General features: G+C 47.0%; 1 protein-coding gene across 5 annotated transcripts in view; it reads right to left on the bottom strand.

Moving 5' to 3' along the window:
* Sirt5 (sirtuin 5) overlaps window positions 1-24,395 on the bottom strand; it is a 29,809-nt gene extending 5,414 nt beyond the window's left edge. For 3 of the 5 annotated variants that reach the window (XM_055595143.1, XM_055595141.1, XM_055595145.1), the window contains exons 1-8: window positions 23,874-24,062; window positions 15,817-15,974; window positions 14,716-14,849; window positions 9,178-9,403; window positions 5,882-5,974; window positions 5,114-5,201; window positions 4,335-4,388; window positions 1,062-1,185 (exon numbers count right to left, since the gene is read on the bottom strand). In XM_055595143.1, coding sequence (XP_055451118.1) covers window positions 1,062-1,185; window positions 4,335-4,388; window positions 5,114-5,201; window positions 5,882-5,974; window positions 9,178-9,403; window positions 14,716-14,849; window positions 15,817-15,931 — 834 coding nt within the window. In that variant the 5' untranslated portion in view covers window positions 15,932-15,974; window positions 23,874-24,062. The other 2 variants (XM_055595142.1, XM_055595144.1) reach the window with 2 other exon arrangements.
* Between the last annotated feature and the right edge of the window lie 706 nt (window positions 24,396-25,101).

The following is a 25,101-nucleotide window of genomic DNA, read 5'->3' as shown; positions in this document are numbered from 1 at the left end:
GCAGTGATTTCTAATTTCCTCCTTATGCTTTGCTTTGTGCACATTTTATCAATGGCATTTAGCAATGAGCGTTCATTCTATTTAAAGTCTAAGCCAGGGCTGACGAGATGGCTCAGCAGGTAAAGGAGCTTGCTGTAAAAGCCTGGCAACCTGAATTCTGCCCTTAGAAATTACGTATAAGTGGAAGGAAAGAACTGACGCCACAAAGTTGTCCTCTGGCCTCCAAAGGCGCGTGTGGCACATTCACACACAAACATCACGCATACACATTATGATATGTAAATAACTAAAAACTGACGCTCCCCCCAGTGATGTTATGTCTATAAATTTATACTGCTCTAAAAAAAAAAAAAAAGCATGCTCCTTTTGTTGTTTTATGGGGGAAGAGAGGTTTTTAAAGATGCTCAGAACATGGCTGTGCAAAGTTACTTTTTATAAAGATTTTATTTTATGCATGAGTGTTTCTATCTGCATGTGTGCCCGCATGCCAGAAGAGGGCAGCAGATTCCAGTTGGGAGCCACCATGTGGTTGTTGGGAATTGAACTCAGGATCTCTTGGGAAGCAGACAGCACTGTTATTGGCAGAGCCATCTCTCCAGCCCCCAAAGTTTCATAGTTTACGATCATCTTGAGGCTAGAGCAGCCTCAATGCTTGGCAGCTCAGTGGTTACTGACAGTTGCGGCTCTTCCTGATGACACAGGCTCAGTCCCCAGCACCCATGCCAGGTGGCTTACAACTGTTTGTAACTCCAGGAAACCCAAAGCCCCTGGCCTCTGAGGACACTGAACTCGTGTGCACAGATACACATGCAGATACACATACCGAAACATCATAAAAAATGACAAGAGCTTTTAAAAAGATGAGTTCTTGTCTATTGCTTCTTGGTTTCCCGGCACAACATTATGACGCTTCCACACACGCCTTTCAGAGAGGGGAGAGGGGAGGGAGTGAAGGAGCAAGGAGGAAGAGGGCTGGAAAGACAAGGAAGAAGGAAAGACGTTGGGAACCAGACACTCCACCCAACTCTCCAGAGCCTGAAAGAGGGGCAGGTGCAACCTACCACTAGACACAGGTCACAGAGGGCGAGCTCCTTGTCTACTTTGTCCAAGACAGCAGGATCCAGGTTTTCTCCGAACCACACCACATGAGGTCGCAGCAAGCCCCCGCATCCTGCCTCCTCGCACCTGGAAGAGGGTCATCCTTAAAGTGTCTCTAACGGATTGGGCCAGGATGGCCTGGATCCCAGCCTGGGGTGTGGGCACCCAGGTGACTTTGCCCTATTAAGTTCTTATCTTGTCTTCATCCACTGAGACACTATTTGAGCTAAGTTTGACCTAGCTCTAAAGCTTATTTCTCTCCCTGGTTAATGCACTCATTGGCACAAACATACTCCCATTGCCCAGCTGCAACAGCAGCTCCAAGCTGGCCCCAGCATCTGAGCCAACGATTTCCACCAATGACCTCCTTTTCCTTTTTCAGATCAGTTCTCTCTTGAGACTGGTCTACAGCCAAGTTCTTAGTGCCTAGTTCTCGCTCTTCCGCCTCGCTCTGCCTCTAGCTGGAACTTGGAGCTCTGCATGAGGCAGAGCAGGAGTTCTACAAACAGGCTGCTTCCCTGGGTTCCTTTTTGACTTTTGACTTTGAAGACAGTTTTGCTAAATTGCCCCAGCTGACCCTGAACACACTTGTGGGCTGGCTAGCCATGAATTTGTGATCCTTCTGCCTCAACCTTCTGAATAGCAGGGATTACAAGCCTGTGCCACCAGGCAGTGGTGGCACACACTTTTCATCTCAGCAGTCAGCAGAGGCAGGCAGATCTCTGTGAGTTCGAGGCCAGCCTGGTCTACTGAGTGAGTTCCGTGCTTAAAATAAACCAAGTAAGTATCAATGGAGCATAAGCACTTTTTAGAAAGCATTTCGGGGCTGGAGTGACGGCTCGGTGGTGAAGAGCACATACAGCTCTTGCAGAGGACCCTAGCTAGTCTGGTGGCTCACAACCATCTGGGACTCAAGCTTAAGGGAGTCCAAACGCCTCTGACCTTCAAGGGCACTGCATTACAGGTGTACATACCCAGCATGCAGGCATGCACGCGTAGACATGGCTTTAAGAGTGAAACCCTTTGCTTGTTCTTTGTTTTGTTTTTAGCTGCAAGGCTTGGCTGCCTCGTTCTGTGCATGTGCACCCATCCACCCGTGTGCTGCGCTTGCCTGAGCATGCGCGCGTGTGGAGCTCAGGGCTCGAGGCTATCTGCCCCTATTTATTGCTCTCCGTATCGTTTGTTGAGATGGGGTCTCTCATTGAACCTGGAGGTTGCTGTTTTGGCTAGACTGGCTGTCCAGCAGGTGCCAGGGATCTGCCTGTCAGCACTGGGGTTACAGGCACTGGGGGCGATGCCTCGTTCTGCCGGGAGTCTTGAGAATCCACACATCGGTTCTCTTGCTTGCCTAGCAAGCACTTTACCTAATGATATCCCCCAAGAAATACTCTGTGGAAGCACTGTTTTCAAGATCTGGTTTTTAAAAACTGACAATTTAAAAATCTAATGTCCTTTATAACATACAGAAATATATTTTAAGCAGCTTGGATTTATTTATTTTATGTGTATGGGTGTTTTCATTGCACTTAAGCATGTGCGTCACGGCATGCAGTGCACTCAAGGCCAGGATCGAACGTCAGATCCCCTGGAACTAGGCTTACAGGTGGTTGGGAGCTGTCAAGTGGGTGCTGGGAATTGAGCCTGGGTTCTCTGGAAGGGCAGCTAGTGCTCTTAAGAACTGGACCATCTCTCTAAGCTGCAACTTTTTTAGTTCTGTAATTTTACCTTTGCAATCTCCTCATTCTTGGACAGGGAGTCATACTGAGGATGAGGAATGTAAAAGGAACTTTTATTCACCTGTTTATTGTCTTGGAGGCATACTTCCTCCGTCTGCTAACCTAGGCCTAGTCCTGGAAGCTTCTAGCCTCCATACAATCTAACCTAGCCCCAGAATGTTTTCAGCTTCTGAGACTTGCTGCTTAGTAAGCTCACCCTTACTTGTTCTTACTGAGGCTGGGCTGGCTGATTCAATCCAGCTGTTCTGACTCAAACTCCTCTCACAGCTGACTTATTCAATCTGGCTTTTCTCTCAATCTCTGGATTGCTCTGCTTGGCCTCAAACTAACTCCAGCAATCTGTTCTTCTCTCCTGGCTCATTTGGTCTTCACCTGATTCTAGCCTGTTCTCTCTGTAACCTCTCTATTACTGTCCCAGTAAAAGCTATCACCTCTCTCCTCATTCTCTGTGTTGCTCCCTTAAATAGCTTCCCTTTCTCTGTTCTCATAGAGTTGGGCATATCCTATTCTGTCAAATCTTTCTCTGATTTTTCACTTTTTCTGCCACTCAATTAGACATCACTTTCAAACATGGGTGCTTCCTTCTACAAACTAACTTTACCATCATTGTTTGGGATTAAAGGTGTGTATCACCATGAGTGGACCTAAACTTTTATTTACCTAATGCTGGCTCTATACCAGGCTGGCCTTGAACTCAGTTCTGCTTGCCTCTGGCTCCTGGATTAAAGGTGTGTTTATATTCCAGCTGGATCACACAGACCTAGAAGGTCTTTGGATGGGATCTCTTGCTAGAACAGCCATGTTCTGAATTAAAATTCCTCTACAGAAGAGGAAGGCTACTCACTAATGAGACTATAATATTCTATAATTATAATTATGTGTTTCCTGTGCATAGACCAACATCTGTCGCATAACTGCTTCAGAAACTTCTCAGAACCCAAGGGATCTGTTAGGACTCAGAGAATGAGAGGAAGAGAGAGAAAGAGAGAGAGAGATCAAAGTCGTGCAGTGTATTTGTAGCTACTTAGGGACCTGAGCCCAGGAGTTTGAGGCTAGCCTGGGCAACATAGAAACTAGCTAAGTAAAAAGGACCTGGAAGATGTTTCAGCTTTTGTCCTTCCTCACCTGAGGGATGATGGCTGCATCTGTACACCTAAAAGGCATCTCGAAAGAAAGAAAGAAAGAAAGAAAGAAAGAAAGAAAGAAAGAAAGAAAGAAAGAAAGAAAGAGCTTAGATTTTAAATTCTAATTTTTTATACTTTTTAACTTTATTTTATGAACATTGGTGTTCTGCTGCATGTATGTCTCTATGAGGGTATCCAAGCCCCTAGAACTGCAATTATAGACAGTTGTGAACTGCCATGTGGGTGCTGGGAATAGAACTTTTGGATGAGCAGCCAGTGACTCTTAACTATGGAGCATCTCTCCAGCCCTCCTTTTCTTCAATCTTGAACACCAGATATATATCAGTTTGTTTTTTTTTTTTTTTTTTTTACCTACCGGGGAAGTTTGTCGACTGGGATTCTGGCATCTTGAGTTTCCGGTTCTGGGGCCCTGAAGTAAACAGTGTTAAAGAGAATGAATGCCGGGGTAAAGTCACAGAGCAGAAGAAGAGCATGACATAGTTTGTGTGTTTGCCTGGTATATGGTACAAAGCTTGCTCATGCATGCCAACTTAAGGGATTAGCCTTAAATACTGACTATTGGTTTTGCTTCAAGAGGGAATTTGTATAGGGGAGTGTGATTGGGGTAAGTCTGATGCTTCTTTAGTGAAATCATCTTAGTATTTTTCTTCTATGAGTTTATGCTGCTCTGAAATGGCCCAGAAGATATTTTTTTCTCAGTAGTTTGGGTTGACTCCTAAATTTTTCCTAATTATAACATTAATACACATTTGTTATGAAAGTGTTGGAAAGTTCCCAATGAAATGAAGGAGAATTAAATTACCCATAATCTCCCCATTCCTCGCTGTCACAGCTACTCCTTTCTTGTGCACGCTTGTGGTCTTTTAGCTAATGTTCAGATAAGTGAAGACAGAGTGTGAAGTTGTCTAAATAAAACTTTGGGATCACACAGCAAACACTGTGGCATCTTACAGTTTTTACTCAGCATGGCAAATTACGAGTCAAACATTTCTTTCATCAGGTATCAGTACAGTGTCCAGTCTTCTGCTTTAGAAATAGCCATAAGAATCTTCAATGAACATTTAATTTAACTTCCTCACATTCATGCTCAATTCAAGAAGAAATGACATTTATTCTGCAGTATGATATAATTACCCTTTTCCAGCTAAAGCTGGACATATTGGACTCTTGTAGTTCTCAGCAACAGCACCACACGAGGTACACCGAGTTTTAAATAGTGTTCCTGAAAGAAAAGACACGTACAGAGCTTAGTCATTGGAGCAAAGTCTTCATGTCTGAGAGGTCAGGAAATAAGTTGTCTTCCTTTTTTTTTTTTTTTTTTTCCAAGATAGGGTTTCTCTGTGTAGTCCTGTCTGTCCTGGACTGGCTTTGTAGACCCGGCTGGCCTTGAACTCACATCAACCCAACTGCTTCTACCTCCTTGAGTGCTGGGGTTAAAGGCATGTGCCACCATACCTGGCTCCTATGTTCATTTTTAAACAGTTAGGCCTACCCTAGGAATCATGGGAAATATAAAAACATGCTGTCTTAGTCACTGTTGTATTGCTGTTGAAGAGAGCAAGGCAAGTCTTATAAAAGAAAGAATTTAGTTGTGAGCTTGCTTATAGTTTCAGAGGGCCAGCCTATTATTGTGGCAGGGGCATGATGAGAGCACGGTGGGAGGGTAGCGGGAGCTTGGTGGGGGTATGACATCATTCATGGCATTGGAACAGTCTTGATCCGAAGGCAGAGAGAGCAACACAGGCCTAACAGAGGCCTACAAGAGCTCAAAACCTACAACAAGGCCACACCTCCTAATTCTTCTCAAATAGTGCCACTCCCTGATGACTAAGCGTTCAGATATATGAGCCTAGGGAGCCATTCTTATTCAAAACACCACATGTGTGCTACTGTTTAACTCACCCAAGCCAAACACCTTCCCGGATTTCATGACCTGGAGGGGAGATAACGTCGCCAACGTCACCCAGATGACCCTGGGGTGACGTTCAGATGTAACTGGAGGGATGAGAGGAAAGCAACTGCTCAGCCTGAAGCTAAGGGTCTGAGTCCCTAACTAGGTGCTCAGTTACAAAGGGCCAGTGGGCTGGAGAGACAATGCAGCTGTTAAAGGTTTAGGCTCACACCTTAAAGTCAGTCATTTAGAGAGCCACCAAATCTCAACTTTGATTTAATAAAACCCGAGTGTCTTCTAGCAAAGAAACTCACCGAATAAGCAACTGACTTGACAAATAAAAAGGATTTCTAATAATAGCGACCATTAACAATGCATGACGGTGGCCACAGTTCAAACAGCTGCCGCAAGCTCAGGGTGCTCTGAGAAATACACCCACAGTGCGCGCAGACACTTGCAGACCGCCTGCTCTGTTTTCTTTGGGGACCACCTCTCCTCTGCCCCAAGTAGAGCTGATGGAGCTATTAATCACGCGGCAAATATAAGCTTGGCCGCAGGCTCCAGACTTGTCTATTCACAGTACGTCACTGTGTGTGTGATCCAAACGAAGCCCTCCAGATCGCGGTCTATTTTCTGAGGGGCTAGCTGTGACAGTTAAGCTTGACTGTCATCTTGATAAGCTTTATAATTACCTGGCATATGCACCTCTGGGCATGTCTGTGAAAATGTATAAAAAAAAAATGCTATCTGAGGGGAGAAAGACCAGGATGGAGGGATGGGTCAGTGGATAAGAGCAGTCAGTGTTCTTGCAGAGAATGCAAATCTGATTCTCAGCATCCACATGGTGGCTCACGAGTAGTCTGTAACTGAAGTTCCAAAAGATCTGACACCCTCTTCTGGACTCCAGGGGCATCACACACACACACACACACACACACACACACACACACACACACGGTGCATAGATATATATTCACATAAAATAAGATAAATAGCTCCTTTAGGTCTTGCCTCCAAAATGACCCAAATAAGACTAAACACCAGTAGAGCTAGAGGAGGACTGCAGCCACGTGCAGTGAGTTCATTACACACACTTTGCCCCAAGCATGCCCAAGGACAAGACGGCTGTTATTCAGAACATGGCGGAGGTTGCTACTGTCAGGGACATTTCTGAGGCAAGTGTCTTCAACATTTATGTGCTTCCCACGCTCTGTGTCAAGACGCATCACCGTGAGAGCTGTGCCATTCACAGCAAGGTGGCCAGGAATTGACTTCGGGAAGCCTGGAAGGACCAAACACTCCCACCACACCTGTGAGTGCTGACCCACGACCTCCACCAAAGCCCACGGAAAGAGCTGGCTTTAGAGAGTCAGAAGAAAAACCATCTGGGAAAAATACAGTAAAATCACAAAAAAATTAAATTAAAAAAATTATAAAGAGGGAAGAAGATCCACCTTAAATACAGGTGCCAGTATCCCACAGACTGGGGTTCTGGACGGAATGAAGAGGAGAGCTGAGGTGTGGTGGTACATCCCTTTCATCCTGGCACTCGGGAGGCAGTGGCAGGTGCACCTCTGAGTCTGAGGTCAGCCTGGTCTACTCAGTGAGTTCTAGGACAGCCAAGAGTACATAGTGAGACCCTGATGAGAGAGAGAAAGAGAAAGAGGCGGGGAGGCACTGGGGTTCAACTTTCTGCTTCCTGGGTACAACTGCAGCGGGACCAGACCCTCACCCCATGAGCCAAAATAAACCTTACCTTGTCATCTCAAACCTTGGGCCCAAATAGACATCTTCCTCTGAAGGCATTTGATCACAGTGGCAAAAAAGTAGCTATCGCAGGGAATTTTTTTTTCTTTGATAGGATGTTGCTGTGCTGCTCAGTTTGGTCCCAAGTCTAGACTCCCACCATCCTCCTGCCTCAGCCTCCCACCTCTCTGAGTATCAGCACTTAGCTTATGTACCTTAAAATCATAATGGAATTTAATGAAATGAGGGAGCTTCCTTTATTTTTACCTCAGAAAACAGTTCTCGTCATGAGTGGGTAAGCTGGCCCTGCCCCTTGCTGGCTGCAGCCCTTGAGAGAACAGGCCCTGCACCTCATCCGGGCTGCATCTCAGCCTGTATGTGAAGAAATGCATTTCTTGGGTTTGCAGCTTTGTAGACGCTGATGCTCATGGCCTTGGGCAGAAATCCACAGAGAAAAGAATCCAGAGGAGCCCGAGACACACTCCATGAACGCTACAACATGGTGAGCTTGTTACAGAAAAGGGCCTGGGCCAGCACCTCTCTCGGGCTCTAGGGTGGCTTCAGTGGCAAATTCCCTCCTGAGAACAAAGGATAAATAAACGCTCCCGGGTTAGTGAAGTCACAGGGGCCATGTCCAATCCTGCTGAGCCACAGTGGTGCTAGCACCCTGGCCTGTCGGCTTCCCTCCATGGGTTGCTGTGTCACAGCATGGCCTTCTACCACAGCAGCCCTGGGAGCAGGAGCTTGTGGCTGTGTAGACAGCGCTTTTCTAGTGGACAGGAACACCAGTAACACCCGATACTGTGCACTGGGGTTTTTGGGAGAAATGCAGGTTTTGTTTTGGTGTGTCCAGGTAGGAGTTATCTAACTGAACCCCAGGGGTGTTGACACCATTGGTTTTCAGTTCATACTCCAAATACCAGGCTGTAGGAAATAACAAGTGAGTTGTGTCAGTGGGCAAGGTGCCCCTTGTTACCAGCGAGGGGGCTTAATTCCAGTCCACCCGCCATCACGCCAGCCAGTCTGACTACATGACAAGCTTGTTTTTACCTGACTAGGCTTGAGTTTCAGTTTTGGTTTCGTTTTCTAAAAAGAAACCACAGGGAAAGGGCAGCCAATCAGAATCTGCCTCAACATCTGGCTGGGCCAGACATGGTTACATCATAGCTGCTTGTTAAAGTCCCTATGCCCCTGGCCAATCAGGATTGGCCCTGCGCCCTTGGCTGGCCACCAATTAAGGTAAAGATCACCTACTCATTCCTGGAATGCCCCTGACTGAATGCCTATAAACAGGGCCTGGGAGTCTTCACCATTTTGTCAAGGTGGTGACCCCAGCCTGCTGGAGTTCTGCCGAAAACAAATGTTCTCTGATGTTTACGTACTAGGTGAGTCTGGGGTCTTTTCTTCAACAAGATCCGGACCCTAACGCCAGCAGGAGATCTTCAGGTACTAACAGGCACCAATGTGTCCCTCAGGGAAGCACCACAGCATCCTGGGGGATGGACAGGTGTCTAGCAGTGTAGGGTGGACAAGCTGTGTTTTAAAGCCTGGTCTCCCTCACCATGGATTTCTAGCAGGTTCTTGGTGCCAGCCTTGCGGTGCAGCTCATCGATGTTCTGGGTGATGACCACAACCCGTCGGCCCTGGTCACGTAGCCGGGCTTCGCACTGGGCAATGGCCAGGTGCCCAGGGTTGGGCTCTTTGCTCTGCATGACCTCCCTCCGGTAGTGGTAGAATTCCCACACCTGTGATGGGTTTCGGGCAAAGGCCTGAGGAGTCGCCAGGTCCTGAGGGGGGAGAGGCAGAGGTGAGAGAGGGGCCTGTGGAGGTGGAGATGGGCAGTGGTGGGTCTGGCTAGACTGTATAGCACCAGCCTAGACCCCAGTCCTCGGAACAACCCAGGACTTTAACAGGTAACCCTTCACTTCCCTCCTGATGAGGCAGAAGCAATGTAACCTACTCACTCATCTCACAAATTATGTACAGGAAGTAAAGTGACGTGTGGGAAAGGATCAGGGGTTGAGTTTACTCTCATGGAGCTCTGAGAAATAGGAAGTCAATTTCATCGTGAGGGATCTCCAAGAAAAACATGAAATGAAAACTGCCCCAGGAAAATACATCAAAAAGGAGCTCAGACATACAACTACACACATACGGGCACACACACACACACACACACACACACTCATACCTACTCACAACTAAAAATATAGCAATACAAGAACACAGCACAAACTATACACACACACACACAGAACATACCTACACACAACTAAAAACAGCACATACAAACACACAGACACAACTATATCTACACAACTACATATAGTTCTATGTATTGTGCACAAACTACACATATGTGCATGCACATACACAGAGATATACCCATTCATATAAACCCTACCCATACACATGCATAGACACAATTATGTATACTCATGATTACATGTATTTATGCTAAAACTACACATAGATATTTGCATACACACCACTGCATGCATACAGACAGCTACATGTATATAAGTATACTTAAGCTACTCATGTGCATAGATACGTGTAACTACATATTACATTCTTATATGAATATGCACACATACAATTACATGGGTGTAGCTACATGTTCTTTTGGGGGGTTGGGTTTCTTGAGACAGGGTTTTTCTGTGTAGCCCTGGCTGTCCTGGATTTACTCTGTAGACCAGGCTGGCCTGGAACTCAGCAGAAATCTGCCTGCCTCTGCCTCCCCGAGTGCTGGGGTCACAGTCGTGCGTCACTGCACCCGGCTGTAGCTACATGTTCCAACACGCAGGCTACACATGTATAGATGCTTATACAAAAACACACAATATTTTTAGCTATTTACAAATGGCTACATGTACTTAGAAGTACACATGTATACATACTACAACTAAACACAAACATTTAGTTACATGTACTGAATCGTGAACACACATGCATACAGCAACATAGATACATGTTACATCTACTTACACACTACACACATGAAGGAAGGTCAGGAGAACTCGGGCCACTCTGGAAAACATGGCCTGGCCCCTTTAAGAAAGGCTTGTCCATTCTTGGGAAGGGAAGTAGTCTCTGTCTCTGTCTCTGTCTATCTCTCTCTGTTATACACACACACACACACACACACACACACACACACACACACACACACAGACATACTCACGACTGACACGGGGGAAGGCTCCCAGGAAAAATCCAACCTAGAGCTCTGGCAGACTCCCATCGCCAGGGCCCTCCCGTGCCCTCCGTGGGAGCTGTTTGTTCTAATAAAGTTGGCTCCTTTCGTGGGTTTTTCTCTTTGTGGCTGCTCTTTCTTGTTCAGCTTCCATCTGTAACTTACTTTCACTGTCACCTGCCCTCAGGGTGATAACTCACTTTTCCTCTGGAACCACTGGGGTCTCTACTTTACTCTGGGGCAGGGCAGGGCAGTCCCTGCCTCAGACCCGCTGCCACACTGTCAGTGGCTTTTCTCCCTCTCCCTGTTACTTCACTTTCCTGTCTGAGGGAGTCTCTCCAGAACATACAATTCTCTATCTGTCCCATGGGATGAACTCGGTGGTACCCCTAGATGAGCGCTCCTCCCTCACCCAAGACACCAATCACACATGTCCCTGAATCCACACAGCTATACATACTTACAAACTACATACATAAATGCCATACACATGAAAACACCATCTATTAACCAAATACATGAAACATCTGTACTTAAGGCATTAGCCCTCTTTCACGACAGACAGTTCTTTCCTGTGACAGAAGCTCAGCACAGCTGTCTAGGCTGGAAGCAGACAGGAAGGGCACAAGGAAGCTCTTAACAGTCACGGAAATGTTCCACATCCTGCCCCGTGTCACCCCAGGTCCCCACTCAGATGTCCACACAACAAGTGGGTTTGTTGTCATCTATGTTAATTTTGAAGAAAAGCACGTCAAAGATGCCCCGCTCACATGAACGCACCCTCACCCAGGCAGGGAAAGTAGCCTTCCCTTTGAAAGTGCATGGCAGGTGCAGTGGGTGGCCCTCGGGGACCCTGGGCGCCTTCTAGGACACCCTGGCCCGGAGCACCTGCGCACTAACTTATGAACCGTGAGCACACACATGGGCCCTTGGGGAGGAGTTGGAGTCAGATATGCCCTCCGACCTCTCTGCTTACTGGCATAGTCTGAGCTTCCTCTGACACTACAGCAGCCCTACCCAGCCCTTCCTGCCACCTGCTGCTGCTCCCCCGGGTTGCCTCTGGGGCCCCTTCTTCCTTCCTGGATGCTAGGGGCCCTCTACTCCCTTCTCCCCTTGTAGGCCTGAGGAGTGCTTCAGTGTTTAGAAGGACGGGAAGGACAGCGCATGCCCTCTGCACTCAATGAGAAAGCCCTGTGAACTCTGAGAGGCTCCCACTGAGGTGGTTAATTTTGCCCTTCTTCAGCCAGCTGGAACATACAAAGCCTGAGTCCTGTGCCAGCGTACTGGGGCTGGGAGCCTCACAATGGATATGACCCAGGAAGTGCCCTGCTCTCTAAAACTAGGTATTTCCAGAATGGGAGAGATGGCATGGTAGTTAAGAGGGCCCAAGCACGGGTCCTAGAGCCCACATTAGGCTGCTCACAATTGTCTATAACTCCAGCAGCAGAAGAAATAACGTTCTCATCTAGCCTCTGAGGGAACCCCCCCAAACACACATAGTTAAAAATAAAAATGAAATAAATATTTAAAACTAAGGATTTCCCAAGCTGGGGAGATGGGAGGGAACAAGAGAAGGCAAAGGACCATCCATAAAGAGATATTCTGAATAAACAGTGCTATAGTTTGGACATGGAGTATTTTCTAAAGGCCCAGCTGTTGGAGGTACGGTTCCCAGCTTGGCACATGTGAAAAGGTGGGGTCTAACAGGAGAGTTTAGGTCACTGGGAATAATGTGAAGAAGACGGTGAGGGGTCCTTGTCCTTCATCCTTTCCTTCTAAGCCATGAGGTGAACAGTCTCAATGATTCATCCATGCTTCCTGCCCTGACATACTTTCTCATCACAGGCCCAAAAGCAACAAGGCCAATGGATTGTAGAGTAAGAGTTCCAAACTTTGAGTCAAAATTGACGTACTCTCTTTATAATCCTCAACATCCCAGATGCCGGTTATAGGAACAGAAAGCATTTATATATGTGTAGTCTGTAGGTAAGTGCATGTAGCGTGTGTAGCTGTGTATATGTGCATGTATATATGTGTGGTTTACAAGCACCTACAGATGTGTATATGTGTGCAGTGGTTAGTTATCAACTTGCCACAAACTAGAGTCATCCGAGAGGAGTCAGCTGAGGACCTGCCTCCATCAGATTGGCTTAGAGGCAAGACCGTAGGGCATTTTCCTGATTAAGCACTGATGGGGAAGAGCCCAGCCCACTGGGTGCGGTGCCACCCCTGGGCCGCTGAATTCCCCCATGGCCTCTGCATCAGTTCCTGCCTCCAGGCTCCTGCCTTGAGCTCTGGCTTTGACTTTCCTCAGTGAAGAACTGTGCCCTGAGGACTGTAAGAGGAAATGAACCCTTGACTTCCTCAAGTTGCATTTTGGTCTCGGTCTTCGTCATAGCAATAGAAACCTAACCAGGACAGCATATGACATAGAAATGTTATAGCCATGATGTTCATGATACAGCTTTACCCATCTGCAAAACCTCACTGAGTTCTATGCCAAAAACGGGTAAATATGTCTGTATGTATATTTTAACAAAAGCTGAAAAATAAAACAACAAACCAACCAAGCAGGAGCTGGAGAGGTGACCCAGTGGTTAAGAACACTTGCGTCTCTCGCAGAGAACCCAAGTACAGTTCTTGCCAGCCACACTAGGTGGCTCACAACTGCCTGTAGCTCTAGCTCTGGGGTTCCAGCACCCTCTTCTGGCTTCTTTGGGAACCCACACATATGTGCATATAACCACACACAGATACACACACATATTACATAAATTAAATAAAAAATCTTTAAAAAATCAAATCCATTCATCCTCATAGAACTTATATTATAATGCCCTTCATATAACTGTTTAAACACCAAGCTCCAAGCCCTCAACAGGTTTCACAGAAATTATACAATGCTTAATCCTTAATTCCAATTATCTTTACATATTTATAGCTAACTTCATAGTTTTGAGTTGTGGTAACCAAGGTTTTCTGATTCTACTTTAATGCAATTCCTAGAAGAATCAAATTGTTATTAAAAAGAAAGAAAAGAAAAGTTGCAATCTTTTTATATCCAGAGGGTGAGGAAAGTGTCTGCTTTGCTCAGGTGTGAGAGCCTCCACGAGACACTCCCCCAGAGGGGAAGGAGAGGCTCCAAGGCCTCAGGTGGTGAACAGGAGGTAAACAGAAGGTCCCATGTCCTAGACAACAAAAACCTGACAGCTTCCTGAGGACCCCAACCTCAGAATGGAAAGGAGGACTCCACTGCTGTGAGGTGAGGCAGGCGCTCTGGGGTCCTCTACGCCGCTGTCACAGGGTTGGGCGGTCCTCACACAGGCTGAGGAAGGCTTCCCAGTGACGCGGCTGCTGTTGAGTTGCTCCTCTCACTCCTTCACCTTTGGTCTGTCGTGGGCTTCCTTCCTGGGGTGAAGTGTGTGTGTGCCTTTCATACACATAAGCATGCAGATGTGCACATCTGTACATGAGTGTTCAGAAGCCAGAGAAGAACACTGGGCGTCTTCCTGTTGCTGTCTGCCTTATTCCCTTGAGACACAGTCTCTCGGTGAACCTGAAGTTTGCCATTTAGGCCGGAAGAACAGCAGCTTCCAGGATTCTCATCTCCACTTCTCAGTGCTGGGTTGAACTCTTTATGTAGGCGCCGGGATTCAAACCCAGGCCCTCATGCTTGCTCCTTGCACTGCACGTGTTCTTACGTACTGAACCCATCTCCCTGACCCCACGTTTGCTACCACAGTCATCACAGAGATGTGTGGACAACCAAAACCAAGAGGACAAAATGGTCGCTGCCATTTCAAAGGCTGCCGCCTGGGCTTCAGGCATATGTACGGGTGCGGAATCAAACTCAATAATGGCTACGTTAGGAAAAGCCTTTGGTATTCTGGAAGCCTTACTAACCTGAGCTTGCCATTTTCTCCAGTAACCTCCAGCTCCTCTGAAGGTTGGAACCCCACTCTCCGCACTAACGCCGGCCCCCGAGATGATGGCTATGTGCTTTGCATTTGCAAAACACTTCCGAAAATCCGCCATATCTAAACAGAAAACAAAATCTGTGTCAATCCAGAGCACCAACTGGACCTGGACATTCCACATCAGCTGTCGATGGCGTGAACCTTGACACTGAATGAAATTACACCGTAAGATACTTCCAACAGGGGCTGAAGAGATGGCTCAGCAATCAAGAACACTTGTTGCTCTTGCAGGGGACAGGGGTTTGGGTCCCAGCACCCACATGGGAGTTCACGACCATCTGTAACTCCAGTTCTGGAGCATCTGGTGCCTTCTTCAGACCTCTTCGGGCACCAGGCGTACACATGCATACATACTGGCAAACACTCATACACATTAAATAAGTAAATCTTAAAAAAAAAAAAAAAAAAGATTTAAGGTATCCCAATAACAAGCATTCCTCAGGGCTGGTAACATGGCTCAAAGAGTGATGGCACCTGACACCAAGCCTGATGGTCTGAGTTCAATCCCTGGAAGCCAAGAGGTGGTAGAACAGACTTCTACACGTTGTCCTCTGACCTACACACACACCATGGCGCACACATGTCCCTCTCCCTTAAATAAATAAATGTTTAAAGAACAACCCCTGTACAATGAAGACATCAGCTTGTACATTTGATCGGTGGGTACAAGGTAACTCAAGGAAATGAGGGCTTTGGGACACACCTAGCATGGCACCTCAGCTCCACCTTCCATGCCTCTGTGTGATCTAATGTGCTCATTCTCGGCATCCTTGATTCTCTAGGCTGCTTGGTGTGCGTGAGACACCTGCTGCAGAACACAGATGTGCAAATGTGGAAGGGTTGATGGATCCAAATTTCCTGTGGACAGTCAGGACAAAGCCTTTGTGATTGTAACCAAGCTGAACCGAGGCCTATGAGATACCAAACACCTAGAATTCTCCTCATATTCACTTGCCCTGTGAAAATCATGCCAAAGCTCCTTCAGCACGGTGACCAACACTGACATTCATTTACAAGGATGACTTACTTGAACTTGGACGAGCCATGGTGAGGCAGATCTTGCTTTGTGAGGAGGGTGAAGGCTTCAGTCTACAACACAGCTGGGAAATGAATCGGCTTGGAACAGTCTGGAGCGGTCGCATCAGGTTTTCTTTGAAGTATTACTCCAGGCTGGATTTAGAAAAGCTATGAAACAACATAGAAACAATCATAAAACATTCAAACGCGTAACGTGTCTTTATCGTGTTAGAGATGTTGTGACGTGTATATACGTACAAACATTTGCTACTTGGCTCAAGATAACGAGTCCTGTACAGGCACAGGCACAGTGGCACACACCTGTAGTCCCAGCACCCGGGGAGGCAGAGGCAGGTAGATCTTGGGTAGTTTGAGGCCAGCCTGCTCTACAAAGCAAGTCCAGGACAGCCAGAGAAACACTGTCTCGAAAAAATAAAACAAAACAAAACAAAAAACTAAAAAACAGTTAACTAGTTCTAAGTAGAAAAAAAAATCTCATAAATATACTCAGCCAGTAGAACAGTTGTTAGTCTAAACTATCTTGTATGTGCTCACAATAGCACTTAATGTGAAATCTGTGTTAAAATATCAAACATCTCACAATTTCTAATTTTATTTTTTGAAACAGAGCCTGTTCTCTGGTCCTATGTATTACGGGGTAACCTTGAATAATATTCCTCCTATCGCGAACCTCCCAAAGCCTGAGATTACAAGCCTGTATTCCACCCTGCTGAGAGAAATATTCTTTAAGCTTTGGGGATAGATGAAACCTGGGGCTTTGCTTATACTAGGCCTCTGGAGCTATACCCCAGATCCTTCTCTTGTGATTTATTGAACCATTGCAGTGGTGAAGCTAAACACCCCTGAGTGAGCGAGCTCATGGTGAATAAGGCACTGGACTGGTAAAAATAATCCTAATGTGATGGAGGCAGGAAGATTGGGAGTTCAAAGTCATCCTCAGGCTTGGGGGGAGTCCTGGAGCTCTGTAGGCCAAGACAGCCCCTATCTCTGAACTCACAGAGATCTGCCTGCTTCTGCCTCCCTGTGCAATCACTGCCAGGCTGCCCCTGGGTAAACTTGATGGCCACTTGGAATCACTGTTGTAGAGACTTGGGAAGGTGTTAAATGTGAGGGTTGCGTGTGTATGTCTGTACATGTGTGGTACTTGTGCACTCACATGTGCAAGCACGGAGACCAGAGGACAACTTAAGGCACCACTCCTCAGAAGCAGAGTGATTTTTGAAAACTGATGAGGCAGGGACCACGCGTACTGCCACAACAAATAAGATGTGGGTGATAACGTGTCAACGAAATTGTAAGTTGTGAGGCACGTTTAGTAAATGTCTGTAGGTTTGTGAGAAGGAAGCAGTGACAAAGAATGCCAGCACTGGGCTGGGCATGGTGGCAAGTCCTGAGGCCCCAGCACTCAAGAGGCTGGAGGCAGGAGGACTGCCACCAGTCCAAAGCCAGCCTGCTCGTCATAGCGAGCTCTAGGTCAGCTTAGTCTACACAGCAAGACCCTGTCTCAAAGAGAGAGCAGGAGAGAGTGGGGATGGAGAGAGAGAGAGACAACAGTAGGATCAACCCAAGATGACTTAGCTACAGACATTAGAGAACTGAGGGTTGATAGAAGAGCCTAGAAAAAGCCCAAATCCTCCATCTATAGGAACAAGTTCAATCAGCAAGGAAACTGTCACAGTATGCAATATGCTTGGTATTCACAAAGAATTCGAGGCTGGGAGAGGTTGAGTCTGTCAGCTTCCCACCACGCAAGGGTGACGACCCAAGTTTGACCCTCCAGAACTCATAGAAAACCATGGTGTGGCAGTCCAAGCCTGTGACCCCAGCACAGAGGGTAGTGGGCACAGGGAGAAAGGGCTAGAAATGGCTGGTCAGCCAGCTGGTCTAGCCAAATCCACAAGCTCAAGATTCATTGAGAAACCCTGTCTTCAAAAACAAAGGGACAATGAGGAGGTGCTTGCCACCAAGCCTGATGACCTGAGTTTGATCCCTGGAACCCACACAACAGAACAAGGGAATTGATTCCTCAACTAGCTGTCTCCTGATCTACTCAGTGAGCTGAGGTGTGAACACTCAGCCCTACACACAAATAAATGTTCAAAAACATAAAATAAGATACAGCACTAGAGGAAGACAACTAAATATGGCCTCTGGCCTCCACATGCATGGGTATCTTTGTGCAGGCATGCTTGTATACATACTATGTACATATATATTCATTTACATACACAGAACTTTTTGTAAAGAATTCATTATTTTACTGTGACATTCCAAAATAAACACAAATGATATCTGTAGATGGGGCCTTTCATACATCTGAGATCATGAGGGAAGGAGAGGAAGTACAAAAGAGAGTAATGAATGTGTCCTTTGTCCTGTGTCCCGATCATGGTAGCAGTTACACGGCAATGTCTATCAGAACTTACAGAACTCTATACTCAAAGAGAGTTAATTTTACTAGATTAGAGGTTTAAAAGTTAACGGGTAAAAGGTTTCAGTTTTATAAGCTGGAAAAAGCTCTGGGGAAGACTGTCCTGGCCACCGACCTTAACTGCACAGCCGTTTTAAAATGGTTAGGATTGTGTGATGGTTATCTTCATTGTCAACTTGACTCCATGGAGCTCACCTTGGAAACCCACCTCTGAGATCACCTATGAGGGTGCTTCTGGGACGGTTTAATTGAGGAGGGAAGACCCACCCTGAAAGTGGGTGGCATCATCCCACAGGTTGGGGTCCTGGATTGAATCAAAACCAGAAAGCTAGCCTGGCACTGACATGCATTCTCTCTGCTTCCGGTCTGCTGATGCAGTGTGAACTGGCTGCCTCATGATCCTGTCGCCACGCCTTGCCTGCCATGGTGGCTCATCCCCTCAAACTGTAAGCCAAAATAAGCCCTTCCTTCTGTAAGTTGCTTTGGCCTGGTATTTAATCACAGTGATGAGGAAAGAAACTAATGGTAAACTGTATGTTCTGTATTTTTTGACCAGGTGTGTTTTTTGGGTTTTTGTTGTTTTTTGGGGGGTTTTTTTTGGCAGGGGATTGAGACAGGGTTTCTCTACATAACCTTGGCTATCCTGGAACTTGCTCTGTAGACCAGGCTTGCCCTAAACTTGCAGAGATCTGCCTGCTTCGGCCTCCCTGCCGCTGGGATTAAAGGTGTGCACCACCATTGCCAAGGTATAACCAGCTTTTAAAAGCCAGAATGACAGAGTTTTAGGTCATCTGGCAGGGATCATCAGAACACATTGTTGGAGGGAAAAGGTTAATTAATACTCTGTGAGAGATAGGAAATGACAAGAATTTGGTACTTACTAGGATATTTATTTTAAAAGAGAAGCCAAGTGATGGTGGCGCACACCTTTGATCCTGGCACTATGAGGCAGAGGCAGTCAGATCTCTATGAGTTCAAGGCCAGCCTGGTCGACAGAGTGACTCCAGGGCAGCCAAGGTTACACAGAGAAACCCTGTCTCAAAAAAAAAAATCCACAAGAACTTAGTGAAAGAATTGGATGTGGGTGGGAAACAGTGTTTATGGAGATATGAATAGAAGCCAGGGTTTCAATATCTATGTGAATCCCTTGTGTGGACTGTCAGTGTCTTCCAGGTAGCACAAATCAGAGAGAGAACTTGAAGGGTGTTAATTGTGAAATATTTTTATTTTTATTTACATTTATTTATTTCATGTGCATGAATGTTTTGCTTGCATGCATGTATTTGTGTTTGCCACATGTGTGTCTGGTGCCTGAGGTGTTCAGAGGAGGGTGCCATGTTCCCTGGAACTGGAGTTATGGATGACTGAAAGCCGCCATGTGGATGCTGGGAACCGAACCTGGGTCTCTACAAGAACAAGTGCTCTTAACCTCCATGCCATCTTTCCAGCCCAGTTTTTCAGGGATGAAGGAGCAGCTTCATGGAAGATTGCTTGCCCAGCACACCGAAGGCTGGTGGTTCTATGAGAACTGCAAGTGTCTCAAAGAATTAATAGGAGGGTTCTGTCTTCTATGAGGGCACTCGGAGAGGCGGGGGCACATAAGGGGGGCTGTGTTCTAGAATGGCTGCTGTGAGGAAGCAGGCTGCCTTGACTGGACATTGTAAGGGACTGTACTGAACAGGGGTAAGAGAGGTTGACCCTGTGATAGTTGGCAAACAGTAGGCTTTTGGACTCGTGGTTTAGCCAAGAATACTTAGGTGTCTGGGTTTTGTCCTGATTCATTGCTGTCACATGAAGCCTTGGCAGTGTTGGTGTTCTGTGGCATGATTTATATTTAACAGAACATCAACGCTTATCAGATAGTCCTTGGCTCCAAACAGAGGCAAATCAAATGCCCATCAACTTATAAATACATGAACAAGTCATGCTTCTTCACCCAATGAAAACTGTTCAGCAAGAAAGAGAACAAATTGCGCACACATTCAATCCTTAAATCTTGTGCAATCGCAGCTTCACCGTGGAAAATGTGGCTCCTACTACCTTGGCCAATCAAACTGGGTTAGTGCGACCAGTAAAAGACATGGCAACTTCATCCGCCTCCCACAGATGACGGAATGGGAAGGGCAAAGGTTTGCCACTGTGTGGCTTTTCTCCTAAGATACATTATGTAATTACTAGAAATAGCGCGCACGCGCACACACACACACACACACACACACACACACACACACACAGTTGAAGGGCAGTGAGGGTGACTGTCCCTGTATGTCGGTTACGCTTTAACTAGCTCCACTGACTAGGGAGATTGGCAGGGACCATGGCTCCTGCCTCTTGTGCCTGACATGGGGGCGGTGTGCTGCTGAGTGACACTGCCACCCCTGGCAGGATCTCAAACTGAAGATGGTGTGGCTCTATTTTACAGCACTCACCAGCACACCTCACATCTCAAAATCGCTGTGTTCTGTATGGCATAACAGCAATAGTCACATTTAGGCTACGAAGGGTGAAGCCTGGGAAACTGTCTCCTGCAGGTTACACACCTGAAAAATGGAACTTAATGAGACACCTTGCAAAGTGTGACCTGTGAATTAGCTGATAAGGTAGTTACACTAGTTGGTGGGGCACCTGTAAATTTCCTAACTTAGGTCACTGTCCTCCACTTAGGTAGATGTAACGTAAGGGGGAAGTGTGCAAATAATACACAGGAAGTCAGCTACGTTCGAATTATTTCTGGAAGCCTTAAACTGTTTCAACCATAGAGTTGCTGCTTTACAAAAAACAAACAAACTAACTAACAAACAAACAAAACGCCACAATGCTAGGGCTGGAGAGATGGCGCAGCATATGCTGTTCTTGCCAAGGATCCAGGTTCAATCCCCAGCACTCACGCTGTGCCTCACAACCATCTGCAACTCTAGTTCTAGCAGATCCTCTTCCGGCCCTAGGGGCACCAGGCATGCACACGGCACATACACATGTAAACAAATGCTCATATATAGAGACATGGATGAAAGACTTAGACGTACCACCTGAAGCTAACACTACAAGAAAAAAAAAAAGAGAGAGAGAGAGAGATCGAAGCTCCATGACAGTGCTTGGGCAATGATTTCTAAGCTAGGACCCCAAACACAGGGAGTAAAAGCAGAAACAAACAGGACAGTAAAGGAATCAGTAATTGACACAGTGGGAGAAAATACTTCAAAACATACATCTGATAGATGCTAATGTCTAAAATACATGGAGGGGACTGGAGAAATGGCTCAGCAGTTAATAGCACTGACGGCTTTTCCAGGGGACCAGCCCTATGGTGGTCACGACCACCGTAACTCCACTTCTAGGGAATCTAACAGCCTCTTCTACCTCCTCAGACATTTCACATATGGGGTTTGTAGGAATATATTCGGGCAAGACACCCTTAAACACAAAAAAGAATCTCAAAAAAATTTAAATAACTTAAATAAAATAAAGTATATGGGAGGCTGGTGAGACGCCTCCTAGATTAAAGGCCCTTACCACCAAGCCTGAAGACCTGAAGACTCTGGGACCTAAATATTAGAAGGAGGGAACCAACTTCTGCAAATTGTCCTCTGACCTCTACATGAGTGCCGTGTCACAATCCTGCGCGTGCGCGCACACACACACACAAACACACACGCACACACACACACACTAAAATGTGTACAACTCTCTTGCAAGGAAGCAACGTAGTTTTAGAAATGAGGAGAGCACCTGATTGGGTATTTCTCAAAAAAAGATAATTGGGGCAATGAAATCAAGCCACACCGAACTATCACCTCAACTCGGCCAGAGTGGCTATTATTAAAAAGACAAAAGCTAATGATAGCAAGGATGTGGATAAAAAGCATCTGTGATTCCCTGGGAAGGTCTGTTAGTATAGCCATTTTGGAAAACAATATGGAGACTCCTCAAAAAAATTCAAACCAGAATTGCTACCCACTCCTTGACAATCAGTGTGGGAAGAGGCATCTGCCCTTGAGTGTTACCCACAAGAAAACAATCTAGGTGTCAGTCAACAGAGGAGTTGTTGCAGGATATTTGATCATACTGTGAACCCCAAGATTGTGTTGTTTACTGGAAAAACCTGTTTCTAGTTGCGATGTGGGTCTGCCCTAGCACACACCTTTAATCCAAGGGCTTTCTGTCTGATTACTGTAAACAGGATTAAATAAAATCAACCCTAGGTCTAGAGGCAGAACCAGCAACCAGTTGGCAGGGAGTAAACATGGGGAAAAAAGCCATAGGAGTGTAAGGGGAAGTCAGGACTGATAGACACAAGGAAGCAGAAAAGAGGGACATTCAGTTTGAGGGTTTTTGAGACCAAGTGGAGAAGGAGAGCTTCCTTTAGGGGCGTCAGCTGAGTAGGAAGGTCAGCTGGGTGCTTTTTCTGCCTCTCTGAGCTAGCAGGCTTTCGCCTCCGCATCTGGCTCCCAAGTCTTTATTAGTAAAATCGAACCATTGATATTTTGTTAAAAACAACAGGAATAAAGTAAATGTAGCATATGCACACACAATGAAATATTAAGAGAAAGGATTCTTTGTCATATTTGGGACAAAAATGGATGACTCTGCTAACTAAGTAAGCAAAGCGGGCCAGGCTCAGGAGCAAATAAAAGTCACACTCACAGAATAATAGTCACCAGAGGCTGGGTGTGGGGGCAATACGGGGCATGGAGATGTTTGCCAAGGGACAGAGACTCTCAGCTAATGAGAATAAGTTTTACTGATTTATTGCATGGCACAGCAAGCATCGTTGATAATGATGCGATGGATGTTTCAAAACTTTTAGAAGCCAGGTAGTGGTGGCTCACGACATTAATCTCAGCACTCCGGAGGCAGAGACAGGCGGATCTCTGTGGGTCTGGGGCCAGCCTGGTCTACAAAGTGAGTCCAGGACAGCCAGAGCTACATAGAGAAACTCTGTCTCGGAAACAACAACAACAACAACAAAAAACTTTTAGAAAGTTTCTTATCTCTAAAAACTGGCAAGATGATAGCCATGTTAGTTTGGCTTACTCTTAATACACATAACACACACACACACACATATCAAAACACCCCAATGCACTCCAGAAATATACACAATTATCTATCAACTGAAATGCAGTTTTAAGTCATGGGACAGAGCACATGGCGACTGTACTGCAGAAACGTCCACAGGCCTTCAGTAAAGGCTCTCTGGACACCAAAAGCTCCACGAATGAGGTGAGTACAAGCCTTAGCCGCTCCATCCAGACATGTCGTCGTGGCTACCTGCCATCTAAACCTAAACGAGGTACAGCCCAGCTGGTCACCTCTCCAACACTGCGTGCCCTGCCCCCACCCTCTGAGAGTTTTCCTTTCACCCCTGCAGCTGAAGCTCCTGATCTTCACTGAGTTGAAAACCTGATTACCCCCCCCACCACCCCCACCCCCACTCCCCACACCACTCTCAAAACTTCAGGGCACCATCCTCCGGGGTCGTGGCTTGGCCTTGACCTTTCCCCATCTCTCCGCTGCCATTGTCATCAAATCCTGCGGCCTCTACCTTCAGACTGCGGCCCGATCCGACCCTTCCTGCACTCCCACCGCCACCACTACAGCCCGGCCCCTGTCACCTTAGCCAAAGTGTCCTTCCTCCGGGTCACCGCCTTCCCTGGGCCCAGCCGCTCCCCGGGGCTTCTTCCCCACCCGTCGCCCATCCCGCCACCCATCGTGTCTCGGGCGACCTCACCGGCACCTGGCCGCGCATGCGCGGTTTGAGGTGCGGGGAAGCCGGAACGAAGCCGAGACCCGCACCCCGACCCGGGACGCACCTGCAGAAGGCGGCGGGGACGGTGCTGGCAGGAGAGGCCGGGGGCGGAGCCTCCGCGTCCCGGTGTCCCGCCCCGGCTGCAGCGGCCCCTGCCGGAGAGCGGAGAGCGGCCCAGGCCGGGGCTCAGCTTCGGGACCACTGGTCAGCGGAGGACGCGGCGACTCGCAAGCATCCATGTGACCTTCCACGGTTCATTCCACTGCCCCATAGGTCATGAACTACCGCCTGCTCTGCCTCTGCTGCCTCCTTGAACACGCTGGGGGACGGCAGCTTCAGTACAGGGCTTGGCAAAATCAGAGTGGTTCTCCCTGAATTTCTGTGGCAAACCCTGACCAGTCGGTTCCAGGGTTAGCCCAAACCTCTCTAAGCCAGCCAACAGGTTAGAGTTCACTACTACCCGCTTTAGGGACGGACTTCCTAAGACTGGAATTGGTAATTGGTCCAGGAGACCAGAAAGGGAAACAATGTGAGAATTTAGGAGTAAACGGTTCACATTTATCTTCCCCAGCTTAAATCTCAGATGTCCCACTGGCTGGACATTCTGCCCACTTTGAAGCCCCCTCTCACGGTGTAAGTGCTCCAGAAACAGCGGTCCAACCCACTACGTATGACGTCTGGGCAATGTATTATAAACTCCTCTGCAATCGCTCTGCCACCGAGGCACATCTCAGCCTTTCTGGAGCTTTTCATGCTCGTGATAGTGGCCACCATACGTTAATTCTTCACCGTCAATATTCGGAAGACTAGGGGAGAGACAGTTATCTTCTTACTGCATCTTTCCATGGTCCACAGACCCAATGTGTAGCCCCCCTCCCATCACCCACGGGCTCTGCCATTTCTGTGGAAAATGTAGTTCATCAAAGTCCCCCAGAGCCCAGCCCTGATGCACCGTCCACTCCAGCCTTTTTTTCTAGTCTTGGAAAGGCCACCTTTTCCCAACCTCACCACTCAGGAGATGTTCCCTTGGTATTTTGGAGTCAGTGGCCAAGAAGGTATCACAGGGAAAGGAGAGGGCAGTGGCTGTGGTCAGA

Source organism: Psammomys obesus, unplaced genomic scaffold, assembly GCF_907164565.1.
Source record: "Psammomys obesus unplaced genomic scaffold, mPsaObe1.curated_primary_1811, whole genome shotgun sequence".
In the NCBI taxonomy this organism is placed as follows: Eukaryota; Metazoa; Chordata; class Mammalia; order Rodentia; family Muridae; genus Psammomys; species Psammomys obesus.
Note: the sequence above shows the minus strand (reverse complement) of the source record. Positions and strands in the feature narration are given on the sequence as shown.